This window comes from Bombus pascuorum, chromosome 5, assembly GCF_905332965.1.
Source record: "Bombus pascuorum chromosome 5, iyBomPasc1.1, whole genome shotgun sequence".
Classification (NCBI taxonomy): domain Eukaryota; kingdom Metazoa; phylum Arthropoda; class Insecta; order Hymenoptera; family Apidae; genus Bombus; species Bombus pascuorum.
The window spans coordinates 12,360,150-12,387,818 of record NC_083492.1 but is presented as its reverse complement, the minus strand read 5'-3'; the positions used below and the strand labels follow the sequence as shown (position 1 = coordinate 12,387,818).

Genomic DNA, 27,669 nt, shown 5'->3' with positions numbered 1-27,669 from the left:
AATAACTCCATATGAGAATTTACAATTTTTACAGCAACTTGACGAATGTAGTGTTCAACTATATTTGCCTTCGCAGTATAACGCATCAACGAGAGTCGTAAGTTCTCGTCTCGATACGATTGTCGCGTAATTTTAAATGATAACCAATTAATTCAGTAAAATGACTGCCTTTATTGGTAACACGGTTAAGTTTTTACTACAAAAAGATTACAAGAACTCGTCTCGTACCATCAAGGAGGAAAGCTCAGTGTGGGTGTGCCCTTTTGAACTAAGAACGCGGATTCGTCGTACACACTTTTCGGTAGAAAAGTGAGGGTAACGATCCGCGATGCCCATTGGTTAATAAATAAAACTATGACGACAAAGAAAAGCAGATATGGCTCATAGGCATCCTTGTTCATGGAAAAAGCCTGCTATCTCGTTAGACACCCGCTTTCTCCGTAATTGGTAAGAGCGTGCAAAAAACATAAGGACCATCCGTAAACCGAAAATACTTATATGAATAGGAATGAAACTAAACAGATTCGGTTTATGGTATTTCCTTAGGTTTGTTACGGGTCAGTGTAACAATGTGTAGGTCTTGGCGGCCAGACCATCACATTGGCGTAACACATGGCAAGCAGAGCTCTATCCGTGACACGATAATCGACGCCACGAATCAGCCGATCCCCTATTTCGGTTAAAATAATAGGGGTGGTTTGAATAACTTTGATACTGAGTTCACAGTTTAAATATCACTATTTATTTCCAACAGCTTTTGAATAATATAAATGTTTGTGAATGTTGCGATCGAAAAGATGTTGTAGTGTTCTTACCGAAGTCTGGATAACAAGTTAAAATGTGTTCTGACCAAAGAATTGATAGCAAGTGTTTTTTCACCGAAGAGTTGTTAGCAAGTAATGTTCAACGAAGAAATCGAAGATGTACTTTCTGATAGAAAATTACGGATTCAATTTGAAGGTTCTCCGTAGCTCTGGATTATTCTTCGGATTCTATATTATTGTAATAAAATAATGTAAAATGTTAGCTTAAATACTAATGGAACTTTTATAGTATTTTTAGAGAACTATAGTATTTTATGAGAAATATTTTAAAGAATGATCAGGTCGCGACACAATTCGTTCAGGTCTAGCCTCTACACGATAAGAAAATGAAAAACATCCAATGAAAAAAGATACGAATTTGAGTTCCACAATAAAGGATCATTTTGCGGAATATTCTTTTGATAGATTTCCATCGATCTGAAGACGTAAAATTCAGTTATGATAGTCGTGACCAATATTTTCTTACGTTCCATACTGTTTGTAGTTATATTGTATATATTTCTTGTATAGGGCAAACAGCTTTTATCTACAATACCTTTGTCTATTGCAATATTTTCCAAATACATCATGAAATGAATATAGGAGTGAAAACAAAATACATTAGCGATGCATAAATTGTTTACTTATTCTTAATACAGAGCATGTCTTTTACATATACATATATGTGTATATAAGAAAGCTTCTCTGAAGTTGTGATATGAAACATTAATGTAATTACACACTATTCAGTATATTTTAACTACGTTGGAATTATTTCGTCTATGATAATGTTTAATCTTCAAGATACGTAACTCCAACTTGCCTTCGAATTTCGTCCTCTAATTGTGCAACTAATAAAGAAACATTGTGCGGTACTTTAGAGCTTTCGGTTACACCTAAAACAAAACAAACCAAGTTAGCAATAATAAACATAGATATGTACAGGTTGCAAAAATGTTATTTTCCGTGGCTTTGGCAGTTGAATCTACACATCTAGGTTAGTGCAGACCTGCAAAAACAAGATAGCTGAAAAATTGACCTTGACTTTGAAAATCAAGACCAAATTTTTTTTCGCATCGTATTCTATTCATTATGAAAATTAAAAGTCTTAAAGGAACCATGGATCGCAAATCAACACTTCTCTTGAAAAAAAATGTTAGAATTTCATTAATTTTATATATGTATGTACAAGTGCATATACATATATACATGTATATATACATATACATATAAGGTGGCATGGTAATCATAATACAATCTGATAGGGAGGGACTCAACGGGAGGAAATAAGAAAAAAATTTGGTATAATCGAGAGAGAATCGACTTTGATGTATACTTAAATTTGGTTAATTTTGGACTGAAAAAGAATAAACAGTTGATAAAAAATTAAACTACATTTGAAATAAGTCAAAAATGTAAAATAGCATTTTCTCATAAGAGGTTGTGTTTCCGAGAAGAATAAATTTGTAAATGTACCATGCGCTCGTACCAGATCAGTACGTAATTAAACATGTTTAAAGTTTATTTTTTTGAAAACAAGTCCTTGAACAAAAAAATATTATCCTACATTTTTAACTTACTTTCTTCGTAGGATATTTTTTTCTTAGCCTTCTTTCGATATGGATTTTGCACGTTTCAGCAGCCAGCTGGTTTGGCTGTGTTGCAATTCTTTCTTTGTATCTTTTTGCATATGTTGATTTCTCTCTTCACCGTTGGTATTTTTAAGTCTTTACTCTAGTTTACTCTAGTTAATTTATGTGACTCATTGCTTCAGTCCCCATAGTGGTATCGTTTTGTAAGTTTTTTTAGTTTATTTTCCATGCTGAGCTTAGAGTTTCGACTAGTTAACCAGTACATTTGTCTTCTTTTTATCCGCGTTTTGTCTATAATTGATTTAGTATTTTGCTTCCATGTAAGTTGTGTGTCTAAGTGAAGTCCTAGGTATTTAACTTGCCTCGTTTGTGTTATGTGCGTGCCATTCAATTGGATATTTCATGGTTTCTGTTTTCGTAGTGTAAATGTAATATGGTTGCATTTACTGGGGTTCGCTTTTGTTTGTTTTTCTTACAGTCATTTTTCTATTTTTGTGATATGCTCTTGTAGTAATGTGGCTACTGTTTCTGGATTAGTGTGCCTGACTAGTACAACCACGTCGTCCGCGAATGTCAGTATTTTGCTGTTGGTATGTTGGCCGTGTATAGTGTGTATCATATTGGTCCTAAGACTCTTCCTTGCTGTACCTTTGCCTTGATTCTTTAACCTCAGAATATGTGTCCTTTATTTTTACTACAAAGGTTCCGTTGCTTAGATATGATTTGAGTAAATGATGGATTTGTTCTGGGAAATGTTTTTTGATTGTTTATAAGATGCTTTGATGGTTCATTTTATCAAGCTTTCTCGATGTCCATGAAAAGGGCTGTACAGTATTGTTTCTTTTCTATTGCTAATAAAATTTCATTGACTAACCTTTGCATATGCTCTATCATAGTAGAGTGATTGTTTCTGACTCCAAATTGGTAATCTGCTATTAACTTTTCTTTCCCCATTGTTGGTTTTAGGCGGTTGTATATTATTTTCTCTAGTATTTTGGAAAACGCACGAACTAGTGATGTTAGCCTGTAAAATGCAGTTTGGTGTGGGCTTTTGCCTGGCTTAGGTGACATTATGATTTGCGCTAGTTTCCATAGATTAGGACATTATTGAATTCTTAATATTGCATTGAATATTATTGTCGTTAATCGTATTGCTTTTAGAGGAAAGTTTTTCAAGATTTTACCTTTGATTACGTTGATTAATGGTATATTATTGTTTTTTGTTTTCTTCATTGTGATTCTAATTTTTAGTGTTGTTGTATTAGGTATGGTGTAGTGCTTGTCAGTCAAGGTAATAGTGTTTTGCACATCTAAGTCTGTATAACAGTTGGAGCTGCTGTTGTTAATATTATGTGGAGTATATGTGTTACAAAAGTGGTTGGAAAATTCTTCAGCGTGCTCTTTGTTGCTTCTGGCTCATGTGTTGTCTGTAAGTTCCAGATCATTGTTTTGTCCTATAGTTGGATCAGTTCCGTGGGTCATTTCAGTTCAGGAGGACGAATTAAATCCGTTGAACAATTAAAATGATGAATTTAATATGCTTTCCCTTGTCAATAATCAATGCGTAATCTTGGGGGAAGACTTGGCCAGAATATAAAATGTAGAAATTTAAATGTGAATCCTGTTCTACTTAAACAACAGTGATGGTCATGTAGAAGTTGACACGCAGGTATGGCTATTACACAAATTCAAAACAAAAGAAAAAAAGGAGAAATAAGATATCGAATTGTATATCTGGGATTTACATACAACAATAGTATATAATATATAATTTTATATACATATGTTTTATATAGAATTCATGAAACTTCAATATTTTTGTCCAATAGAACTGTTGGGTTGGAGCCCATGGTTCCTCTGAGATTTTTGTGCTACATGATAAGTAAAAGTATGATCCAACAAGAAAATTTTGAAATGACATTTCAAGATTAAGATCAAATTCAATGTTGCGACTATTTTTTTGATGATCTCGATCGATTCAAAGCTATAGCCATAAACAGACAATGTAATACAAGCTATACAATACAATTAGATTAATTTATGTAAACATTGGTAACACCGATCATTTATGGAACGTAACTCACAATATTAGTAATAATTCTATATAAATATTGTATATTTATATATAAATGTTGCCATATGGTTCTTTTCTATAATAATATGTATCTTAGATGTTAGTATATTCATGCAAGAATATTACTCTTAATAAAAAAAAACTAATTTTTCATTAATGAAGTCATATTGACGTAATGCATGGAAATGTATGGACAATTGAAAAATGAAATAAGTCCACAGTAATAAAAGTACACAGTGTCCCAACAAAAGTTAAATTTTGAGGTGGACATAATTTGGTATTAGCAGTTTTCTTGCAAGTGGAAGCGTAAAGGATATGTGAAAACTAAGTCAATTTTTTTTAATAGAAGCATATATAATTCTTTTAATATATTAATTGATCTTACTTGGCATCCCCATAAAAAGCTATTAACCTATATATATATATATATCGAAAAGTCATTAGTTTAGCACATATATTTCAATGTTTATTTTGTACATAAAATGTTATCGCATAATGGACGAAGAAAACAAATAATAAAGCGTGTCTTACATCTTGGCCTGTCTTTCGTACGATTAATTTTACAAAATAAAAGTTAAAATATTTGTTAAACCAATGATTTTTTAACATAAATAAGTTAATAACTTATTATTTAATATATTACCCAACATATTAATATATTAATATACAATACATTTGTAATATATAATATATATTTTTAATATATAGTTCCATTTAAAAGAAATTGAGTTGACTTTGACTAGTGCATAGTTTCATTTAAAGAAAATATTGATAATAAAATCTACAAAAAACAATGTTTTAAACGATTTTCACATTTTTTAGTAAGTAAAAAACAAAAAAAATAATTTCTACCGTGTATGTTGTGTAACGCCTAAAGTAGTGGAACAAGTTCGTGTAGGGATGTGTGTGTGTGTGAGATGTCGAGTGCTGAAGAGTGTACGTGAATGCCGAAACCTCATGACAGAAGGCAATAATATACGATGAACCTCAGTATGTTTAACGGGATGTTAAAATAAAGAGTGCTGATTAAAGAATTAAATATGAATATTTAAATACCCTTAAGATTGTCATATAATTAACATAGTTAATTGAAGATCCCTATATGACTAAAAGGTATTGCAATATATAATTATATAAATCACGTTAAGGCGGTATCTCATACATATGTGTAGAATATTTATGGAAAAACTGTCAATTATGCGATGCAATAAATTTTTTTCGGAAGCAACTAATAACAAAAGAGAATCTTTTCGTAGGTGTGACATTATTGTCATCGGTGCTTGAATTTAATTGCTATCTTGGCTCTGGTAAATCTAGCTAGTAAATATAGCTAGTAAATAATTTTTTCTTTAGGTAGCAAGTCTAGCTTAAGAAAAATATCGCCTACAAAATCAGTCACGTAACTGGAACAAACCATATTTTCTTTTTTTCTTTTTTTTACTTGAAGTTAGAAAAGAATATCAACAGTAAAAGATGAATGCTCCAAGAAGGACTATATATTTTTCAGATGTTTGTTTAGGATGGATCATTCTACAAAGATCATCTAATACATATCGCAAATTTAAATTCGCGTTGATCATTGTAATATCTCTTGTTCTTGTTTAACCATTCCATTGCTATAAGACATAGGGCACATATAATGCATATAAGACATTCGTTACTTGTATCTTATATCGAAAAATACTACCGCGGCTGGTTTATACAGAGGTACAATACAATTGATGATGCGCTTGGTTTAATAATATGTAATTAAAAATTCTAAAACAGAATTACAATATTTTTACAAACTTGCAACTGCATAAGAATGCTCATTTTGAGGTAGTTAAAGGAGTTACGGATACCGCTGAAACAGATTGTACTGTTTCATATTTTTCGATTAGTAAAGATTAAGTGGCATTCAAACGATTCAAATGTTTTTGTTGTTTGGTTAAAGTGAATATTAATTAATTGGTAATTAGTGAATAATACTTTGAATTTAAAGAAAATCTCAAAACACACAGTACCTGCTAAGATGCAATTGCGAACTTCATTAGCTTCATAAATAAATCCAATGCTGTTAATAAAATTAAACTTATATTCAGTTTCAGGAAGTGGTATATTTATTTTACCACTTGGCAATTCGATCGTTGTAGGACACCAAAAGTTCGGAACTTTTATCATTCCTTTTGTACCAATGATGTAAGCTTCATTCGGTAAATCAACTAGACAGTGAGTAATAATGGTTGCAGTACGGTTTCCTTTGTAAAGAAAGGTAGTAGATACAGATTGATCAACTCCCTCTTCATTTAAGCACCCAGCAGCTTGTACAGTATGAGGTATTTCGTTATTAAATATTAAACAAGCAAATTGTATTCCATATACGCCCAAGTCCAATACGGTACCTCCTCCTAGACTTTTTATGCTAAACAGAATAACGTATTTTTTAATATAATAAGTTTGACTTAAATATGTAATGCATTTTCCAATGTATTATGCATTTAATAAAAATTAACAGATTTTAGCATACTGCCTAGAATAAAGAATTAATGGATATCACAGATACACAGAAATTAAATTACAGTCGTTAATACACAACACATTATAAATGTAGGAAGTTTGATGCTGAGTCATATACCTATAGAAGTATTTCAAAAACGTCAAAAACGCGGAATACAAGAATACAAGGTATATCTAGTAAGTTTTTTTTTTTTTATTTAATTTGTACTTCACAATTTGTTCAGCTGGACATTCGGTAAATTTTATCCTGTGAGAATTACCACTATTTTTCAAGCATTTTCGATAATTTCACAAAGAACTGTTTTAAATAGAAGTTAATCAATTTTTGGTTCACTACACATTTGGATATTAAAAATTTCCGACAAATTATTGTTTAATGAAAGGTCAACATGACCTTGATTTTTTTAAGTGACACCATATACAATATTATATATTTTGAGCTTCCCAGAGTTGTAGCTGACCCCAAGACGAATTCAAACATCCACCATACTATGACCTTCAGATGACTTTGAATTAAAAAATTTAGGTTGGATCAACAGAAAGAACATGAAAAATTATTTTGTTTCGATCGAATTACATATTCAAAATAAGATTAAAACTGTCAAACTAATAAGCTTATTTGAAGAATTCACCGACAATACACAATAATACTTTTTCGCATTACACACTACAATCATCTACTACTTATTGCTCCAATTTAAATTTCCGAATTCAAGGTCATGTCAAGATTATCTCAAATTCATAGTATAGTAGGTTACTGAACTCATCTTGACGACTGCAATAACGCCGCGAAGTTCAAAATACATACATAGAGGATCCGGCCGAATAATATGTAAAAGTGGGCTTATTTTTCGAGAAAATCAAGTTTGAAAATTTTCCGAATATACTTGGCTAATTTTAGATTGAACAGAATCGACAGGAGGACATTCTACTTATGGAAATAAGTCGAAAATGTAGAATAAAATTTTTCCGTTAAAGATTTTATTTTCAGAAAAATAGCGGTTGGACATGTTTAGTTAAGAATTAGCCTAGTACATACGTATGATAAATTTTCAAATTTATTTTTTTATTTATTTTTTAATACAGAAACAAAGCGTCTTATGAAAAATTTTTATTCTACATTTTTGACTTATTTTTGCACGTACGATGATCTCTTATGGATTATTTAGCCCTGACCAGTTCGAAATTAGCTATGTTCAAATATACTTGATACATTTTCAAGCTCGATTTTCTCGGAAACAGCCGAGAATGAAAAACTTTTATTCTATATTTTTTTCTTACTTTTGTACATAGAATTGTGTCGTGTCCGTTTTTACATGTTATTCGGCCGGACTCGATACATGCTGTCACTTAAAAACTCATAAAAGATATAACTTAGAAAACACGAAGTTGGCACCCCGTTGGGGCTAGCCACCCACATGCTATATTTATTTTTATTTTATTTTTTTATTACCAATGAGATATAACACTTTACCAAATGTCCTTCAGGACAAATTGTAAAAACCAAAATAAACTATAAAAAAAAAACTTAGAAACGTTGAGGTGGTCTTGAATTTTCATGGAAAAAGTGTTGAAGTTTATCTCGGAATAAAGAGAGGAAATGCGTGGATGAATGTATAATAGAAATATATTTAAGTCTAAGTATAAGTACAGTGCATTCTAGTCCAGATTCGCACGCTGGTTTCTTTTTTTTTTTAATAGTTTATTTTGGTTTTTACAATTTGTCCTGAAGGACATTTGGTAAAGTTTTATATCTCATTGGTAATAAAAAAAATAAAATAAAAAAAAATATAGCATGTGGGTGGCTACCCCCAGCGGGGTGCCAACTTCGTGTTTTCTAAGTTATATCTTTTATGAGGTCTATTGGGTGTTTCCCTTTTAGTCTTCTTGCGATGTTTGTTGTGTTGTTCGTTTCCGCTGCCAGCTGGTTCGGGTGTGTTTCTATCCTTTCTCTGTATCTTTTTGCGAGTCTGGTAATCTCCTCCTTGACCGTTTGTATTCCTAGGTCTTTCCGTATGTCCTCGTTTCTAACGTACCATGGGGCGTTTACTATTGTTCTAAGGATTTTGGCTTGCATTGTTTCGATTTTGGTTATATGACTCATTGCTGCTGTTCCCCATAGTGGAATTCCGTATGTCCAGATTGGTTTTATGATTATTTTGTATATTTTTAGTTTGTTTTCTGTGCATAGTTTGGATTTTCGGCTTGTTAACCAGTGCATTTGTCTCCTTGCTGTCTGTATTTTGTCTATTATTGATTTGATATGCTGTTTCCATGTGAAGTCCAAGGTATTTGACTTGCCTTGTTTGTGTTATTTACGTGCCGTGCAGAAAGATGTTTGGTATTATCTGTTTTCGCAATGTGAATGTGATGTGGTTGCATTTGTAGGGTTAGCTTTAATTTGTTTGTCTTGTAGCCACTTTTCTATTTTTGTGATGTGTTTTTGTAGTATTGTGGCTGCTGTTACAGGGTTAGTGTGCCTGACTAGTACGGCTGTGTCGTCCGCGAATGTCAATATTTTGCTATTGGTAGTTGTTGGTATGTCGGCCGTGTATTGTGTGTATAATATAGGTCCTAGGACGCTTCCTTGCGGAACCCCTGCTTTGATGTCTTTGATTTCGGAGTATGCGTCCTTGATTTTTATTGTGAAGATTCTGTTGCTTATATATGATTTTGTTAATTGGTATATTTGTTCCGGGAATTGTTTCTTGATTGTTTGAATTAGGCTTTCGTGGTTTATTTTGTCGAATGCTTTCTCTATGTCCATGAATAGGGCTGTACAATATTGTTTGTTTTCTATTGTGTGTATTATTTCGTTGACAAGCCTGTGCATTTATTCTATGGTGGAGTGTTTGTTTCTAAATCCAAATTGATGGTCTGGTATTAATTTTTCCTTCTCTATTATTGATTTTAGTCGGGCGTATATTACTTTTTCTAGCATTTTGGAGAGCACGGGAAGTAGTGATATTGGTCTGTAAGATGTTGTTTCGTGTGGGTCTTTGCCTGGTTTGGGTAACATTATGATCTGTGCTTGTTTCCATAAGTTAGGATAGTATTGGATTCTTAGTATTGCATTGAATATTATAGTGATTAGTCGTATCGCTTTTGGGGGAAGGTTTTTCAAGATTTTACCATTGATTAAATCGATTCCTGGTGCTTTGTTGTTTTTTGTTTTTTCGATTATGTTTCTAATTTCTTGTGCTGTTGTTTTAGATATGGTGTATTGCTTGTCAATTGCGGTGCTAGTGGTTAGCGCATCGTCGTCCGTATAACTATTGTGGTTGCTGTTATTGATGTTGTGTGGTGTAAATATGTTGCATAGGTGGTTGGAAAATTCTTCGGCTTGCTCTTCGTTGCTTCTTGCCCATGTGTTGCCTGCTTTTCTGAATGCTGAGGCTGGTTTTATTGCCTTCTTTATTTTTTTTGTGGCTTTCCATAGTGAGTAGTTGTAGTTCTCGTGTGCAGATAGTGACTCTATGAACTTTGTGAATTCGTTGTTGTTGTGCTTTTTTATTTTGTTTTTTATTTCCTTTGTGAGCTTGTTTAGGAGTTTTTTGTTTTTTTTTTTGTTCTATGTTTTTGCCATTTTGCTTTCGCTTTTCTTTTTTCTCTAATTTTTTCGAGGATGTCTGATGGGATTTGTTTTGTTTGTCTAGTGGTAGTTTCAGGTTGAGTGGTTGCCCGTGCTGCTTTTTGTATAGTTTCTGTAAGTGTTGTTACAGCTTGTTCGATGTGTTCGGGCGTTTTCAATGGGATGTTGCAGTTAATTTTGCTCTCGATTATTTCTTTGAAGGTTTGCCAGTTGGTGGATTTGTTGCATAGTGTCTCTGGGTTATTGTAGAGTATTGGCTTGTTTCTGTATGTTATTATTATGGGTGTATGATCGGAGCTAAACTCGAGGCTGGGTGCTATATTTATTTTATTTCCATTTAGTCCCTTTATGACTGCAAAGTCGAGTAGGTCAGGGATTTTGCTCAGGTCTGTCGGCCAGTATGTCGGTCTTCCTGTGGATAATATATTGAGGTTGTTTTTCCTGATGTGTTTTTCCAGGGTTCTGCCTCGAGGTGTAGTGATTCTTGATCCCCATGTTGTGTGCTTTGAGTTGTAGTCTCCTGCTGCGATATACTTGTCGCCTAATTGTTGGAAGTATTCTTCCCACATTTGTGCTGTAATTTTGTGTCACGGTGGTGCATATACTGCTGACAGCTGTAGACGGTTGCTGCTAGTTTGTACGGTAACGGTGGTTGCTTGCATGTGTTCTTTACTAACTTGGCTGTGTAGGTGGTGTTTAATGTCGTTTCTTATTATTACTGCGGTCTCTCCGTGTGCTTTTCCTGAGGGGTGCTTGGTATCGTATATGGTATAGTACGGTATTTTTATATAGCTTTTTGTTGTGAAGTGCGTTTCTGATACGAGTAGTATGTCTATGTGTTGTGATACAGGAATGTTTTGGTTTCTAGGGCCCTTTGTTGTAGGCCGTTAGAGTTCCAGGCTGCTATTTTTAGTATGTCCATTTTTATTTTTTGCTTAGCGTGTTTGTTATCAGTTGTATCATAGCTGTGATTTGTTGTGATTGCTGTTTGAATGTTTCGTTTAGTTCGCTTATCGTTTTTGTTAACATGTCGGTGCTTTCGATGGATTGCTTTAGTAGTTCTTTGATTTCTGTAGCGTCGTTGGTGTTGACTACGGGTGTTATTTGCTTGGTTACTTGCGCGTAGCTTCGACTGCCAGAGGTGTTGGTATTATTGTGGTTGATGTTCATTACGTGCTGTACGTTTGTTGGTGTCTCAGCTTCTGCGCTGTCTTGTTGTGTGTGATAGTAATTGTATGTCCTGTTTTCGCACTTTCGGGGGCAATTTTTTCCACGTCCGGTTTCGACGGAGAGACCTCTCCGGGCACCCGGCACGTCTGCACTCTTCGGCAGTCGAAAGGGAACTCGCAAGACCATGTTTGGAGATTTATTTGGATAGATGTGGAAACGGAGAGATGCAGAACGATAGTAAATAAGATATCGATACTGAACACCAACTTAATGCGTATGCATCAATCATATTGTATTGGATATACTTGGATACATACATGCATACTAAGCTACTGCCCATGCATCGTTCAATTTAACGATCCCTGTGCATCCCACTGCTTAGTCTAACTTACTTTCGTTCGTGCGTGTAGGGATATTTTGGCCCATTTTTAATTGTCAATAACTAAAAAACAAAGCCGAGAACGCAATTTTTAAATTTTTTATTTTTGTTTTATTTTGGTTTCAAGAATCACCCCTTAAATTTCCTGACACCTGTAGCCGAATACCCTGTATATAATTAATCGAAGTTTAGATAAGCAGGGGCTTATAAATTTGTCTCATTAACTACTACTTTTCATGTACATCATAGGAAGTTACGTTCAGATTAATTTTCAATCAGATTACGTTTCACACGGCAAGGCTTCAGTTAATCAGGCATTAGTTAAAATGTCATATGGCGCGCCGGCCTCGACACAAGAACAGGCACGCCGGGGCTAAGGGTCCTCGGGGCCGTCCTCCCAAACTGGAACGTTTGGTTGGACTGAGGCGCACCTCCCCTGACCTACAGGGTGACGCAGGTGCTCACGGGACACGGGTGCTTCGGGGAATATCTACGCCGAATCGGGAAAGAGGCGACCGCGCGTTGCCACCACTGCGACGCAAGTGTGGACTCGGCGCAGCACACGCTGGAACATTGCCCGGCGTGGGCAGCGCCGCGACACTCTCTCACCGGGGAAATAGGGCTCGACCTCTCGCCACCGGCGATTTTTGAAGCGTTGCTGATGAGCGAGAGGGGCAGGAAGGTCGTAGCCTTCTTCTGCGAGCTAGTTATGCTGCGGAAGGAGGCGGCGGTGCCCGTGGACATGCCTACACGAGGCGCGCGAGAGCCGTCGCGACCTCCGAAGGGGATTGAAATTAGGTGCTGGACCCTCCAGCATCCGGGAGCCACCAAGCAGTCCGGTTGGGGATCCGGACGGCTCCTGGGAGAGTGCACGACGTGACATGGCAGCACGCCGCGCCATTATGGACAGAATGTGCGCGGGGGGGGCGGTGTGTCGCCTCAGCGATTCCCGGGCACCCCTCGATCGCAAGAGGGACGGTCATCGTGGAGGTTTTAGTCGGTTGGAGTCCGACACTACCACGCCGCTCTTCCCCCTAGAAGCGGCGGGTGTCCGTGCGGATTTCCTCCACGAAAAAAAAAAAAAAAAAAAAAAAAAAAAAAAAAAAAAAAAAAAAAAAAAAAAGTTAAAATGTCATTGCAATAAGTGATGTTCAGATAAGTGGAGTTCTGTTGCAAAGAGTGTCTATTTTAAAAACGGTATCTGTGCTTCGAAGATTTGCAACAACGATAATGATACTGTTTTGAGACTTTCCCTCAATTTTGGTTATGGATATCGACGACTGTTTTGACACACGAAAAGTCCATCTGTGTGCAGTTTTAATGTAAATAAAATAAGAACCTTTATATCCAACGTACCAAATATTAGCATTAAAAACTGCCTCGGTAGACACCGTCTTTCTTACTTACATGCAGTACTGTGAATTATAATTTCATTCACAATTTTAATTTTAAAATGCATACAAAGAACAAAACAGACATCGTTTACATACTTGAGTCGTTGAACATCTGGCATTCTAAATCCGAACGATACAAGAACTTGATGAACATCTCCAATACTTCCGGATTCAATTTCTTTTTTAAGAGTTTCATATATAGGAAAACATCTACTCCAAATACCTTCCATTAAGAACAACTTCTTCTCCTTTGCTAAATTTATCAACTCTGTTGTTTGCTTCAAATTCATAGTTAAAGGTTTTTCACATAGAACATGTTTCCCATGATTTAACATTAATTTTGCAATGTCGAAATGTTGAGGATGTAACGTTCCAATATATACGACATCTGTAAATGTAAAAAAATACAAAACAATGGGAAAAATATGCTTATATTAAAATTAAGTAAATTATGATTTATGGCATTTTTATATTTGAATAAGTTTCATAAAATATGAGTACTAATTTTCAATTTTCGATAAAAATAATAGATTACAACAATTTTGTGTTATTTCACTAAAACTTACTATCGTATTTAGTTTTCGGTATTTCGGAGGTGCATATCTGTAGAGTAATTGCGTATGCGAAGTTGAAAAGTGTCGAAGTGATGAAAAAACGAGTGATAAATGAATTGCGTGTATGATTCCCTCGCCGAGTGGTGAGTATGTACAGTGTACAATGTACAAGGTGTATAAAAAGTATGTGTAAAAACCACCGTAGCGTGATTCTAAACTTCTGGATCGGTGGAGATTTGTAATAAAATGTTTGTGCAAAATTGATCTGGAGCATGATTTTCAAGGTCAAATTGTTTTTTTATTGTAACGTATTCCACTCATTATGAGGATAAGAGGTCTCAAAGGAACCATGGTATGGATCGCACTCAAGTGAGGAACTGAACATGCTTTCTCTCGCTTTCCAGAGACAAGGAGAGTAAGGCGGATTTGTTAGCTTCAATATTCAACGTTTATAAAAAGACTATTTCTATATTAATTCAGCTTAAAAAAGACATGAAACGTACCGATATTCTTGTCTTCCGCTAGCTCTATATAATTGTCGAACGCCTTTTTAATTTTATGTAAGCTAGAAAAGTTCTGTGCCCTTGATAATTCACGTGCTGCTACTGCAAGAACTACATGTTCAGATTCTGGTAGTGTTCGTAAGCATGTTACAAAATCATGTGATATTTTTCCAGCACCTGCTATACCCCAATGAATAGACATCTGTAATAGTGTAATTTTAAAAGAAGCTAATTATTTACTAAATAATATAATGTTAAACAATTATATAATTATATATGTCGGAGATGAAAGGACACCGCCCCCCCCCCCGTTGGAATTATTTGGAAAAGCCTCAATACTGTAGCATTTACGAAATAACCCAGACACAGTCATTCGAAACTTGAGACAATGAGTTTAGGCTCGAGGCGACAACCGGTCGCCGAGCGTAGCCACGGTCACGGGATGAACGTTCCACCTAACAGAGATATAAAGTAACATAGCTTTCCTTTAAAGAATTGGCAGTACAGACACTTGACAATAAGACATTCCAACAGCCCCGCAGCTCGCCACACACAGACCCCATTCTTTGGGCAAGATGATCGCCAGATGCCGATGCATCGTTTACAGTTTATGTTCAGATAGCCTGAGGAACCGTTACAAATCTTAGGACTTAGTTAACTAAAGTCCTTCAGATTGACAAACAGTCTTTATTCTATCAGCCTGTAAATCTGTCACCTATTGCGGGAAGATATGGGAAACCTGATTTGGTCACGTACGACGCTGCCTGCTAGGAACTCTCTCTCGAGGGCGGCTAGCATCCTTTTCTAACCGCCAACATAGAAATTGACCAATTAACAGCAACGTCTATTTCCCTCACCCTCCGAGTGGAGGCTTTCTTTGACGAATCCGATGATCTCGTGCCCTTGGGCACACCCCATCATAGTTTTCCTCTGCAGCGTCGTCGTGACGGAAAGTCATTCCTTTTCTGACAATCTCATTAGCTAAACGCCCAGTGTGCTAGTACTATCGGAATAATCTCCATCTTAACAAAGAGTCAAAAACGATCCTTGTATCACGAGTAGTAAGTCGAGTCCGACTTAGACTTTGAAGCAAAGTATATTCGTTATCCCGTGGACCGTGGATTCGCTATATCGAACCTAGGACCATTGTCATTAGCGTCCAGTTACCGCGTCCGCTTGTCAATCTCGTATCAGCCATATTTGTGTAATAAACATCTGTGCGACAACCATGAACAACACTGGTGAAGACTCATTAAACGCCCTTAACGCCAACCCGACATCAGAAGTGGGATCATCGCCGGTTGTAACGATGGACCAGCTTATGGCCATTATGAGTCAATTGAGAGAGCAAAGGGAGCCTATGGTGTTCGTCTCCGTTCCCTCCTTGGGGCAAGGTGGGATCATCTGAACGGGGTCGAGATAGTCAACGCCACCGTTCTTCATCACCTGAGTCTACGCGACGAACGTGTCGAGAAACTAGCGCTTACAAGCGACATCAAGACTCTGGACCAATTTTTGACGGAAATGAATGCTTTCCACTACGCGAAGAAGAGGCTGGCGCCTTCGTCAGGAAATCCATCAGCTGGCCCCGAAGTTAAACGGCAGAAGATACCTGACTCCCGGATCAAATGTCGTCACTGTGGTATTCCCGGGCATAAGATAGCGGAGTGTCGTACGAGAATGAGAACCGAGAGACAGGAGAATGCACGACGCCAGGAGAAAAGCCGACCGGCTGGATCGTCCAAGGTGTCATGCTTCAAGTGTCGCGGAGAGGGCCACATCGCACCCAACTGCCCGCTGCTGCAGAAAACAAATCGCGACCCCGATAACGAACGTCGAGTCAACTCCTTGCGTGGTGGAGTCTCCAACTGGTAAATTAAGCCATCTGGGTGAGTCGTTCTCGTTTTATTTCGATTCCGGAGCCGAATGTTCGCTAATCAAAGAGTCCGTAGCCTCGAAATTTTCCGGCAAAAGAACGACCGACGTAGTAGTAATGCGAGGGATAGGAAATCACCGTATTAATTGTACGTCTCAAATTGCATCCATAGTACGTATTAATGATTTTGCGTTGGAGATAATTTTCCATATCCTTGCCGACGGCTATCTAAATTACGACATCATGATAGGCCGCGAAATTTTAAGCCAAGGTTTTAACGTAAATATTACCCAAAATAGCCTCAGTATTTGCAGGGCAAAAGCTGCCAATGTTTACAATATAACCGCCGAAAGTAAAATCGATATTAATGGGGTCGACACCGAGGTGCTCGGTAAAGACAAAGACCGATTGATCTCCATCCTCGAAGAATTTAAAAGTTCATTTATTACGGGTTTCCCGCGTACACGTGTAAATACGGGACAGTTAGAGATACGTTTGATTGATCCTAATATCACCGTACAAAGAAGCCCCTACAGGCTTAGCGAGGCAGAGCGAAGCATAGTACGCGAACGAATAAGCGAATTAATTACGGCAGAAATCATAAGGCCTAGTAACTCACCGTTCGCGAGCCCTATGTTACTCGTAAAGAAGAAGGACGGCTCGGATAGGTTGTGCGTAGATTTTCGAGAGCTAAATAAAAATACGGTCGCGGACCGATATCCTCTACCTCTTATCGCGGATCAAATCGCGAGATTGCAAAAGGCGAAGTACTTCATTAGCCTCGACATGGCCAGCGGGTTCCATCAAATCCCCATTCATCCCAATTCGACAGAATATACAGCGTTTGTCACCCCCGACGGGCAATACGAGTATACAACGATGCCGTTTGGATTGAAAAACGCACCGTCCGTTTTCCAGAGGGCTATTCTCAATGCCTTGGGCGGCCTCGCCCACTCGTACTTCGTTGTCTACCTGGATGACGTCCTAATTGTCGCTTAATCGGTAGACCAGGCTCTAGAAAGACTACGCATCGTACTAGGTACCCTCGTAAACGCCGGGTTCTCCTTCAATTTTTCGAAGTGTTCCTTTCTTAAGACGTCTGTACTTTATCTCGGGTACGTAGTTCATAACGGAGAAGTTCGCCCAAATCCGGGTAAAATACGAGCCTTGAGTTCTTTACCGGCACCAACGACCGTCGCTCAACTTAGGCAGTTCATAGGTTTAGCCTCCTATTTCCGAAAATTCGTCCCTAAATTTTCACAGGTAATGAAACCGTTGTACGCACTTACCTCCGGTATTAAAAACTTAACTTGGACAGATAGACACGAAACCATAAGGCAAAAAATAATTTCCGCCCTGACTAACGAGCCGGTGTTAATGATATTTGACCCGAATTACCCGATAGAATTACATACTGACGCTAGTTCGGACGGATACGGAGTTATTTTAATGCACAAAATTGACGGCAAAAACCGAGTAATAGAATACTACAGTAAGGGAACGAGCCCCGCGGAATCCAGGTACCATTCATATAAACTAGAGACCCTAGCAGTTGTAAACGCCGTTAAACGTTTTCGCCACTATCTGCACGGACGGGAATTTCTCGTTGTCACTGATTGTAATTCGTTAAAAGCAGCCCGCAATAAAGTAAATTTGAGTAACAGGGTTCATAGGTGGTGGGCTTATTTGCAGACTTTCACTTTCGATATTATGTATCGAGGAGACAAACGAATGGCACACATAGATTTCTATTCGCGGAAGCCCATAGATATTGATCATAATAATTCACAAGGTTAAAGAAAGAAAATTAATCTGGCCGAAATCTCGGAAGATTGGCTACTAGCGGAACAACGTCGCGACCCCCAAATCTCTGAAATCGCCAACAAACTGCAAAACGACGAGCTCGCGGAAGACATTGCGAGTACGTATGAGTTACGATCCGGTACCCTTTACCGTAAAATACAAAGGAGAGGCAAGACCCTCTGCCTGCCCATCGTACCAAGAGGGTTTAGGTGGTCCGTCATTAAACACATACACCAGTCAATTATGCACTTAGGTTGGGATAAAACGCTCGAGAAACTGTACGAGTATTACTGGTTCGAAGGGATGGCGAAATATGTTCGCAAATTCGTAGAGAACAGTCATGCTTGTCAGATTTCTAAGGCGAATTCAGGCAAAGTGCAAGTTGAATTACATCCCATACCTAAGACCAGCATACCTTGGCATACCATTCACGTAGACATAACGGGAAATCTGAGCGGCAAGAACGACTCGAAGGAATACGTCATTGTCCTGATCGATGCCTTTACCAAATTTGTATACTTACACCACACTCGTAAAATAGACTCCCTTAGCACCGTTAAGGCACTTAAGTCCGCCATATTTCTATTCGGCAGTCCCTCTCGGATAATAGCGGATCAAGGGCGATGTTTTACCGGCAAAAAATTTCAAGATTTTTGTTAGGATAAACAAATTAAACTGCACCTAATAGCAACCGGTGCTAGTAGAGCGAATGGACAGGTAGAGCGTACTATGGGTACATTAAAGAATATGCTTACAACGGTAGAAACGACCGGGCGATCATGGCAAGACGCGATCGGCGAAATACAGTTAGCTTTAAATTGCACCACTCATCGTGTGACTAAATCGAGTCCGCTAGAACTATTAATTGGTAAAACAGCAAGACCCTACAGGTTACTACTATCTGAAAATACCGAAGAAAAGGAAATAGATATCTCCAACGTAAGACAACAGGCCATACGAAATATGGAAGATAGCGCTAAGTATGATGAGGAAAGATTCGATAAAACGAAAGCCAAAGTAGTTAAATTCAATCTCGATGACTTTGTATTAAAGAAAAACGAGGAAAGGAATCAAACGAAACTAAATCCGAAATTTAGGGGTCCATTTGTGATAGCGGAAATTTTGGAAGGAGATAGGTACATTTTAAAAACACTAGACGGCAAACGGTCATATAAATACAGCCATGATAGGTTAAAGAAAATGCCAGATAGTCGCGTTCCTACTGAGTTGGACGTCTGCGGTGATGACGAGAACAGTGACCATGACGATGCGAGTACCTCGGTCTCAGAGGATCATTCTGACCACAGCACTTAGCAGAAAGAGTTTGCATATGCCCAGTGTGGCGATATGACAAAGGTCAATGTTTTCACACATGTCTAGCGTGGTAATCAGGTGTCGGATCGAACATAGTGGTTCACATACGCTTACGGGTGGGCATATGGCCCAAAGAAAGTAAATGCGAGATCAACACACCGTTACCGAATTCAATTCAAGTATCGTTAACACTATGGAAATAACATCTAACATAGTGTTTGAACAAAAGCTCAGTGTGGTATCATGATCCAGAGAAGTGACAGCCGTCTAGGTGCGAGATCGAGAATGGTCCATCATGTCATTACGCTCAGACTGATGATTCACAAAATGTGACTAGCACTTCGAATATCAATCGTAACGTTACGAATTTCCACTCTCTTTTAACTCTTCCTTTATCAAACGTCCGACCAGAATTTTTGCTGTCAAACTGGACCCTTGACTTATTTTGACACTTAACTAAATTGTAAATAACATCAGTTATATCGAATCTAACATTGGGAAAACCCAGTATTCTAGATACACCCGAGGACGTGTGATAGTCAGGATGGCCGTGTCGGAGATGAAAGGACACCGCCCCCCCCCCCCCCCCCCGTTGGAATTATTTGGAAAAGCCTCAATACTGTAGCATTTACAAAATAACCCAGACAGAGTCATTCGAAACTTGAGACAATGAGTTTAGGCTCGAGGCGACAACCGGTCGCCGAGCGTAGCCACGGTCACGGGATGAACGTTCCACCTAACAGAGACATAAAGTTACATAGCTTTCCTTTAAAGAATTGGCAGTACAGACACTTGACAATAAGACGTTTCAACGGCCCCGCGGCTCGCCACACACAGACCCCATTCTTTGGGTAAGATGATCGCCAGATGCCGATGCATCGTTTACAGTTTATGTTCAGATAGCCTGAGGAACCGTTACAAATCTTAGGACTTAGTTAACTAAAGTCCTTCAGATTGACAAACAGTCTTTATTCTATCAGCCTGTAAATCTGTCACCTATTGCGGGAAGATATGGGAAACCTGATTTGGTCACGTACGACGCTGCCTGCTAGGAACTCTCTCTCGAGGGCGGCTAGCATCCTTTTCTAACCGCCAACATAGAAATTGACCAATTAACAGCAACGTCTATTTCCCTCACCCTCCGAGTGGAGGCTTTCTTTGACGAATCCGATGATCTCGTGCCCTTGGGCACACCCCATCATAGTTTTCCTCTGCAGCGTCGTCGTGACGGAAAGTCATTCCTTTTCTGACAATCTCATTAGCTAAACGCCCAGTGTGCTAGTACTATCGGAATAATCTCCATCTTAACAAAGAGTCAAAAACGATCCTTGTATCACGAGTAGTAAGTCGAGTCCGACTTAGACTTTGAAGCAAAGTATATTCGTTATCCCGTGGACCGTGGATTCGCTATATCGAACCTAGGACCATTGTCATTAGCGTCCAGTTACCGCGTCCGCTTGTCAATCTCGTATCAGCCATATTTGTGTAATAAACATCTGTGCGACAACCATGAACAACACTGGTGAAGACTCATTAAACGCCCTTAACGCCAACCCGACATATATATTTATATATATCACATTTAAAATATTCTCGAGATTATCAATGCGTCATTACATATTTATAATAATCTGTGATTCTTAATATACTGAAGTACATATAGTTCATATAGAGATAAATTGAATAATTATAAACAGCAATGGTCATTTATTTCTTTAATATTACAATTCTTTTCCATAGCTGCTATAAAGTTACAAAGCTGTCGTCATTATTCTTCTCTTGATACCTAATCACTATATTCTTTTCTTCCAATCTATTCTGTAATATACATAGATACTTATTGTATTTACATGAACTTATTGTGTTTACAATTAAAAAGCCTAATCGATGTCCTTGAGCAACATTACATACATGGTAAACTGTATACCATTTATACATACTGTATTCATACTGTATACACTGTATGCAGGACGTCCGCGGTAACTCTGGACTGTTTACTTTGAAATGATACAAAAAACTATTTATATGAAGATTGCATGATGCAGAGGGGTACATATTTTAACGAAGACAAATCTTTTCTACAGTATTATTTTCCGAAATGATAATCAAGATCGTTTATTTAAATGGAACTATATCTATATTTTTCTTCAGATCTTTAGATACAGATAGTGCTTCTCAGGACGAATCTATTATGTATTGAACCCATTTTAATTAGTCTTTAAGATATTGAACGATTGTAATAACAATATTTTGCCAATTTCCTATAGATTTAAAGAAATTTAAATCACACTGTTTTCACAATACAAAATTATTTAAGAAGACATCCTCATGGTATCCAATGCCACAAACAATACACAAAATTTTAATACATAGCAGGCAGATTTTCAACGATGCATTTTACTCTCAAGGTTACTTAGCAGAAGACGCAGCGGAACCTAAAAACAAATTTTACAAAATACTATAAATTTAAAATTTTTAATATGATAGACAATTTCACGCTTGCAAAAATAGTTGCAAGAACAATTTACAGCATACATACATTTAATAGAGCTACGGAAACATCAGATCCATATATCTCATGCATTAGCCTTAAAAACAGAATTCATAAGCAATAACTAAAGAATCTAAGTAAATCAAAAGTACCGTCATTATTATGTACTCCACACATCCAATCAGAACCATTAACCATCAACATGTAACATAAATCCAGAACAAACAATGGACGAAGAAGACCAGTCTGCTGATAATGAAGAGTGCGAAGAAAATTTGCCAATATTTAGACATTTGGACAATTCAAAACTAAACTTGGGCGAATTATTGTTATAATTGTGTCCATATTTTTCATTTTACTTTCATTATTTTCTTCGGTATATCTTTGATTATTTTTTCCAGTATTTTATTACAAATAGATACATTAGATTAATGAACAGAATCTGTTTGATTTCTGCGAAGATCTGCTGCAGTAGGTTTTCTTATATGTCTGTTGACAGTCCGCTAACATAACCGAATAAAATTCAAATCTGCAGCCTTTCTGTTCACAAAAGCTAGTAGCAGAATCTGTTAATGTAAATTTGGCTAGTAGTGCAGCTGGTTTAATAGAGTAACGTTAGTCCTGGAGAATCATGGTGAATTATATTATGTAAGTTAAGTAATGAAGAACAATGCTTTTATACAAATATTAGAATATATTAAAATATCAGAATTATAGAATATTAGAATATATGAGAATACCAGAATTATAAAATATGAGAATATATTAGAATATTAGAATACATTAAAATATCAGAATTGTAGAATATTAGAATGTAAGTTAGACTATACGTTATAATAAAGGCAATTTTTGAGCTTTAGAAAAAAATGTATATATAATTTATCACGTTTAAATGTTACATTTAGTCCCATTTAAAGAGATAAGAGTCGCCTGAAGATTCTAGAGATATTTTTACTTCTAATAACAAATAGGTTGAAACATAATTGCGTATAAATATTTAAAGAAATATAACTTGTAAATACGAATATGTGTATACATTTAGTAATAAAATTAAATATCCCTAATTGTATATGTATAACAGAATGATTACATAAAATCTTGTCAATATCGATATTAGATACATATAAATATTCTTTTTTTATATGAGATTATTAATATAAAAGTTTATATAATCTAATCCCAATCTGGTAAACAACCATGGATTTCAATGACTACTGACAATTGAATATAAACAGAATTATGTGCATTTATCATTATTATGTTTCAAACCTATAACCAATTAGGATATAACACATAAAAATCATATAACAGAGGTCTTAAGAAAACATGTACTGTTCTTTTTATCTTCATACAATGTTTGCGTAAATGATTTCAAGTAAAATTTTGTTACAAAATTGCATGTCGCTCTCCGTGTTTTTTAGGCTTTGAAACACATGAACACAACTTTTAAATTCATACAATTGACAATTATTAAGTTTAAGATTGTGTCATTTAAATTTAAAAAATGTTAAATAGGATAAATGTTTTAAAATTTATGTAGATATTGTAGCTGTTGCAAGTATTATACAGGTATTTCTCCAACTCTGTTCACTTCATTTTTATTGTTTCAAATAATAAGAGAAGAATAAGAATTATTTACAAAAAATTAGGAGAAAGACATACTTTGTTGTAGTAGTTTCTTTGTAGGCGAAAAGGTAAAACGCTCTGTAGAATTTGTGTTCTGAAGGCAAATAAGTTTTATGTCCGACTTCAATAGAATGGGGACTATATTGAAAATAATTCCTCATACATTTGAGTTTGTCAAAATTATTATTGGCATTGTGAAATATTTCTATTATATTTTGCAGCGTTACTGATATCCTAACAAACAAAAGATCCAAAAATAGCAATTGTAAGATTTAGATCTCACAATTGCTTTAGATTTAGATTTCACAATGTCTCGATATCAATATTCTCGTAAGAATAACACCAACAATCTAACAATGCTATTTATAATAGTCACTATTTACTGTTTGTTTGTATCTAAAATATTAAACGTGCACTTATATAAGCAAACGTTGTACTAAATTACAAGCCTCATTACGATAAACAATATACGTACATATACACATCTAAAACAACACTAATAAAATTAATCTTTCTGTAAAGAAAGATAAAAGGAATCTTAGTAACACTGAATTTTACAATTAATCTACTAAAGTACTTTCTATGTTCAGTATTCAACATTTTATGAAATTGCAACACAAGAAATTGGACATTTCACTTAAAAATGAAACTGATCTGAAGGTCTTAAAAGGTCTTGAAAGGACTCTGAAGATCTTTTGTATATGATATCACCATATATATATAAAAAAAAAAGATACATCACCACCATATTAGGTCTATTTTAGAACATAAATATATTTAATATATTTTATAACTGACTGTTTTCAGTTATTTAAAGTAATAAGAGATATTTCAGATAGATAAAGTTGGTATACATCTTTTATAATATACTTTTGTAAATTAGATTTAAGATACTCAGTAATTTATTAAAGCATTTAAAGACGACCTCTAAATCTTTATTATACATTAAAGTTGTAAAATAATATCATTCTTAATGGTTCGCTTAGTAATGTTAAAACAGTCTGATAGAAATCATTTGCTGTTATGTTTATTTAATGAAACTTATCATTTCGTTAGGCCATAAATTTCTTAAATATACTATAAATATTTACACATATTAATAAGTCTGTAAGTAGTAGTCAGTCATATGAGGTTCTAAACATAATTTCATCTAAGTTACATGTAGGATTTTATAATCATATACGAGATATACATTATACTGTATATGTAAACAAATATTTTTTAAGCCATTTATTTACACAAGAGAGAATTTATTTTACTATAACCAAAGAACGAAATCTAAATATTTCCAAAATGTATATGATTGATTGTTTTTATAATCACTATTACTAATATTTATTATTAGTAATAGTAGTTACCAATACTAATATTACCAACTATTACTACTAATATTTTGTGGTCATGTGTTTTTTGCAGTAACAGTTTCTATGTTATTCATTTCTGATGGTTTTAGACGAGTCCACAGTAATTCTGTAAATAGGTAGATGTAAAATGACAAATGATAATATTAATTAAAATCATTTTACATATTGTTTTTGAAATATACAGTAAAAAATTCATCTAATTGGGAATTTGTTGTACGCATATACGTACATACATATTTTTTTTTCTTTTTTTCTTTTATTTAAATTGTACTTTACAATTTGTTCAGCTGGACAAATTGGTAAATTTTTCTAACCTAACATACATACATATGTATGCAATATCTATATAGATATAATAAATAATTTTGTATATTTCAATATTATAATATGAATGATTACTTATATGTATAAAATTAAATTATAACTTACAATGTTCATAAAATGTGACCTGCACAGATATTTAAATTGTTGTCTGTTTTAGAACTTTAAGCGCTACAGGCATACATAGAACACGAACGTGAAAACCTCTAACTTTCAAATAACCTTTTTATAAGATATAGACGTCACGGCAGATAGGAAATTTCCTCTTTGATTATAGATTAGAAGATAAAAAATATGTCATACTAACACAAGTATATAATAGAGGTTTACATAGTGGATGGAGTGTTTAAAGTGTTCAATTTATTAATAGTAAATTTGATAGAAGTACAGAAATACTACCTATCTTTCCATTTCGATGATTGTTAGATATGTCCTGAAACTCGACATTTCGAACAACTATGAGACTGCAATAAATGTCTGTTATAACCATAGATATATAAAGTTAGAGTACGCGAGTCATATAGTCTTAAGTTAACGTGTAAGTGGATGCGATATAGGAGTAGAAAGAACGCTACATAAAGATATCTTCCATCCTTATCTAATCAGGCATGACAATGACAACGCTTGTGTTGGCTATACACTTACATGTTTGCTATACGAATGAGCATGCGTTATTAGACAAGGACACAAGAAGCCTTTATGCAGCGTTCTCTTTCGCTTTCGCTTTCTCAGCTCGCCTGCGCACTCTATCTTTATACAGTGCTGGACAAAAGTATTGGCACAGCATGATTGTTATGATAGAAATGCTTATAACTACTAAACAAATTGATTTAAACAAAAAACTTTTTGACGTATTTATTTATTATCTATTCTAGTTTATTACATAACAAGAGCAACAATATAAATAAAATAATACGCAAAATAATAACAAAAATATATTTTTTGAACATTTTATGGGTGGACAAAACTATTGGCACAGTAGAATATTTACGCTTATAACTAATTACATAATAAACTTCTAATATTTTGTTGGCAGTCCTTTTCTTTTAAGGACTTCCTTTAATCTTCTGGGCATCGAGTGGACTAATTTTTTAGTGAATTCAGGTACAATATTGCTCCATTCCTGCAGAAGAACTTTCTTCAGTTCAGACTTGCTTGTGATATTATGTTTCCTAATTCTTTTTTCCAATTCGTTCCACACGTGCTCAATGGGATTCATATCGGGACTTTGAGGTGGTGTGTTTAATGTGTGGGCAGTATTATATATTATCCACTGACGAACAATATACGCCATATGTTTAGGATCTCGATCCTGCTGAAAATAGAAATCCCTGGGGAGGTTTAATTTTTGAGTACTTTTCAAAAGATTTTGCTTGAGTATATTTAAATATACATATTTATCCATTATCTCATCAATGAATATAAGTTCTCCTACACCCGATGATGCCATACATCCCCACACCATTAAACCACCACCCCCATGTTTCATGGTGGCTTGCAGATTCAGTTCGTCCATCTCTGTGTTGGGTTTTCGCCATACTAATATTCTGCCGTCAGATTTAAAAATATTAAACTTACTTTCATCTGAAAACATGATCTTTTCCCAAAAATCAGTATCTTTCGTAACAAACTCTTTCGCGAATTCCACTCTTTTCTTTTGGTTTATTTTACTGATGTAGGGCTTTCTTCGTGCTGCACGGGCAGAATAACCGGCATCCTTCAATACCCTACGTACAGTTTTGGTACTTACTTCTTTTTCACACTCAGCTTTTAACATCGAAGCAATTTCAGTCGAATTAGTTTTTGGATCCTTCTTTACAATATTTACGATTTTCCTTTTTTCTCGAATTGTTACCTTAGAAGGGCGACCACTCCTAATTTGATTCTCTAGATTTTCTTCACTTTTAAAGCGTTTTATGACTGAACGCACAGTAAAACGACTTCTGTTTATGATTTGTGCAATTTCGTTGTAAGATTTATTCATCTTATATAAATTTAATATTATTTTTCTTTCTTCAATTGTGGTTTCTTTCGTTTTTCTAGACATTATTACTCTTTCTTGGTTTTTTGTTGTTTAATAACTGAAGTCTCCAGTTTCACTGATCGAGTGTTATAATTAAGAAGATTAAAGGAAGTCCTTAAAAGAAAAGGACTGCCAACAAAATATTAGAAGTTTATTATGTAATTAGTTATAAGCGTAAATATTCTACTGTGCCAATACTTTTGTCCACCCATAAAATGTTCAAAAAATATATTTTTGTTATTATTTTGCGTATTATTTTATTTATATTGTTGCTCTTGTTATGTAATAAACTAG

The 27,669-nt window shown here is 35.5% G+C and overlaps 1 protein-coding gene and 1 long non-coding RNA gene across 6 annotated transcripts; both read right to left on the bottom strand.

The window, feature by feature from the left end:
• Positions 1-719: 719 nt before the first annotated feature.
• On the bottom strand, positions 720-26,009 carry LOC132907532 (trans-1,2-dihydrobenzene-1,2-diol dehydrogenase-like). 4 transcript variants are annotated; one of them, XR_009658201.1, is made up of 7 exons: positions 25,461-26,009; positions 22,210-22,290; positions 14,558-14,759; positions 13,597-13,888; positions 6,473-6,870; positions 1,477-1,699; positions 720-1,350 (listed from the first exon to the last, which is right to left on the bottom strand). XR_009658201.1 is itself a non-coding variant. In XM_060960719.1 (6 exons), the coding sequence occupies exons 1-6, from the start codon at positions 25,467-25,469 to the stop codon at positions 1,596-1,598; spliced, it is 1,086 nt and encodes a 361-aa protein (XP_060816702.1). In that variant the 5' UTR covers positions 25,470-26,009; the 3' UTR covers positions 1,425-1,595. The 4 variants fall into 4 exon arrangements, 3 of the variants coding, with proteins under 3 accessions (XP_060816702.1, XP_060816703.1, XP_060816704.1); XM_060960719.1 differs by lacking the exon at positions 720-1,350 and having other exon boundaries at positions 1,425-1,699; XM_060960720.1 differs by lacking the exon at positions 720-1,350 and having other exon boundaries at positions 1,425-1,699; positions 22,210-22,287.
• Positions 2,761-6,466, bottom strand: LOC132907545 (uncharacterized). 2 transcript variants are annotated; one of them, XR_009658206.1, is made up of 2 exons: positions 3,270-6,466; positions 2,761-3,140 (listed from the first exon to the last, which is right to left on the bottom strand). It is a non-coding gene; the product is annotated as an uncharacterized LOC132907545 (long non-coding RNA). The 2 variants fall into 2 exon arrangements; XR_009658207.1 differs by having other exon boundaries at positions 2,761-3,089.
• Positions 26,010-27,669: the final 1,660 nt, after the last annotated feature.

Excerpts from the sequence above, each read along its gene's own strand:
- LOC132907532 (XM_060960719.1), bottom strand. Across the intron at positions 13,889-14,557 it reads AGCGGAAGACAAGAATATCG|ATGTCGTATATATTGGAACG; the intron begins GTACGTTTCATG and ends TTACATTTACAG. Across the intron at positions 6,871-13,596 it reads CCAGATGTTCAACGACTCAA|CATAAAAAGTCTAGGAGGAG; the intron begins GTATGTAAACGA and ends TATTCTGTTTAG.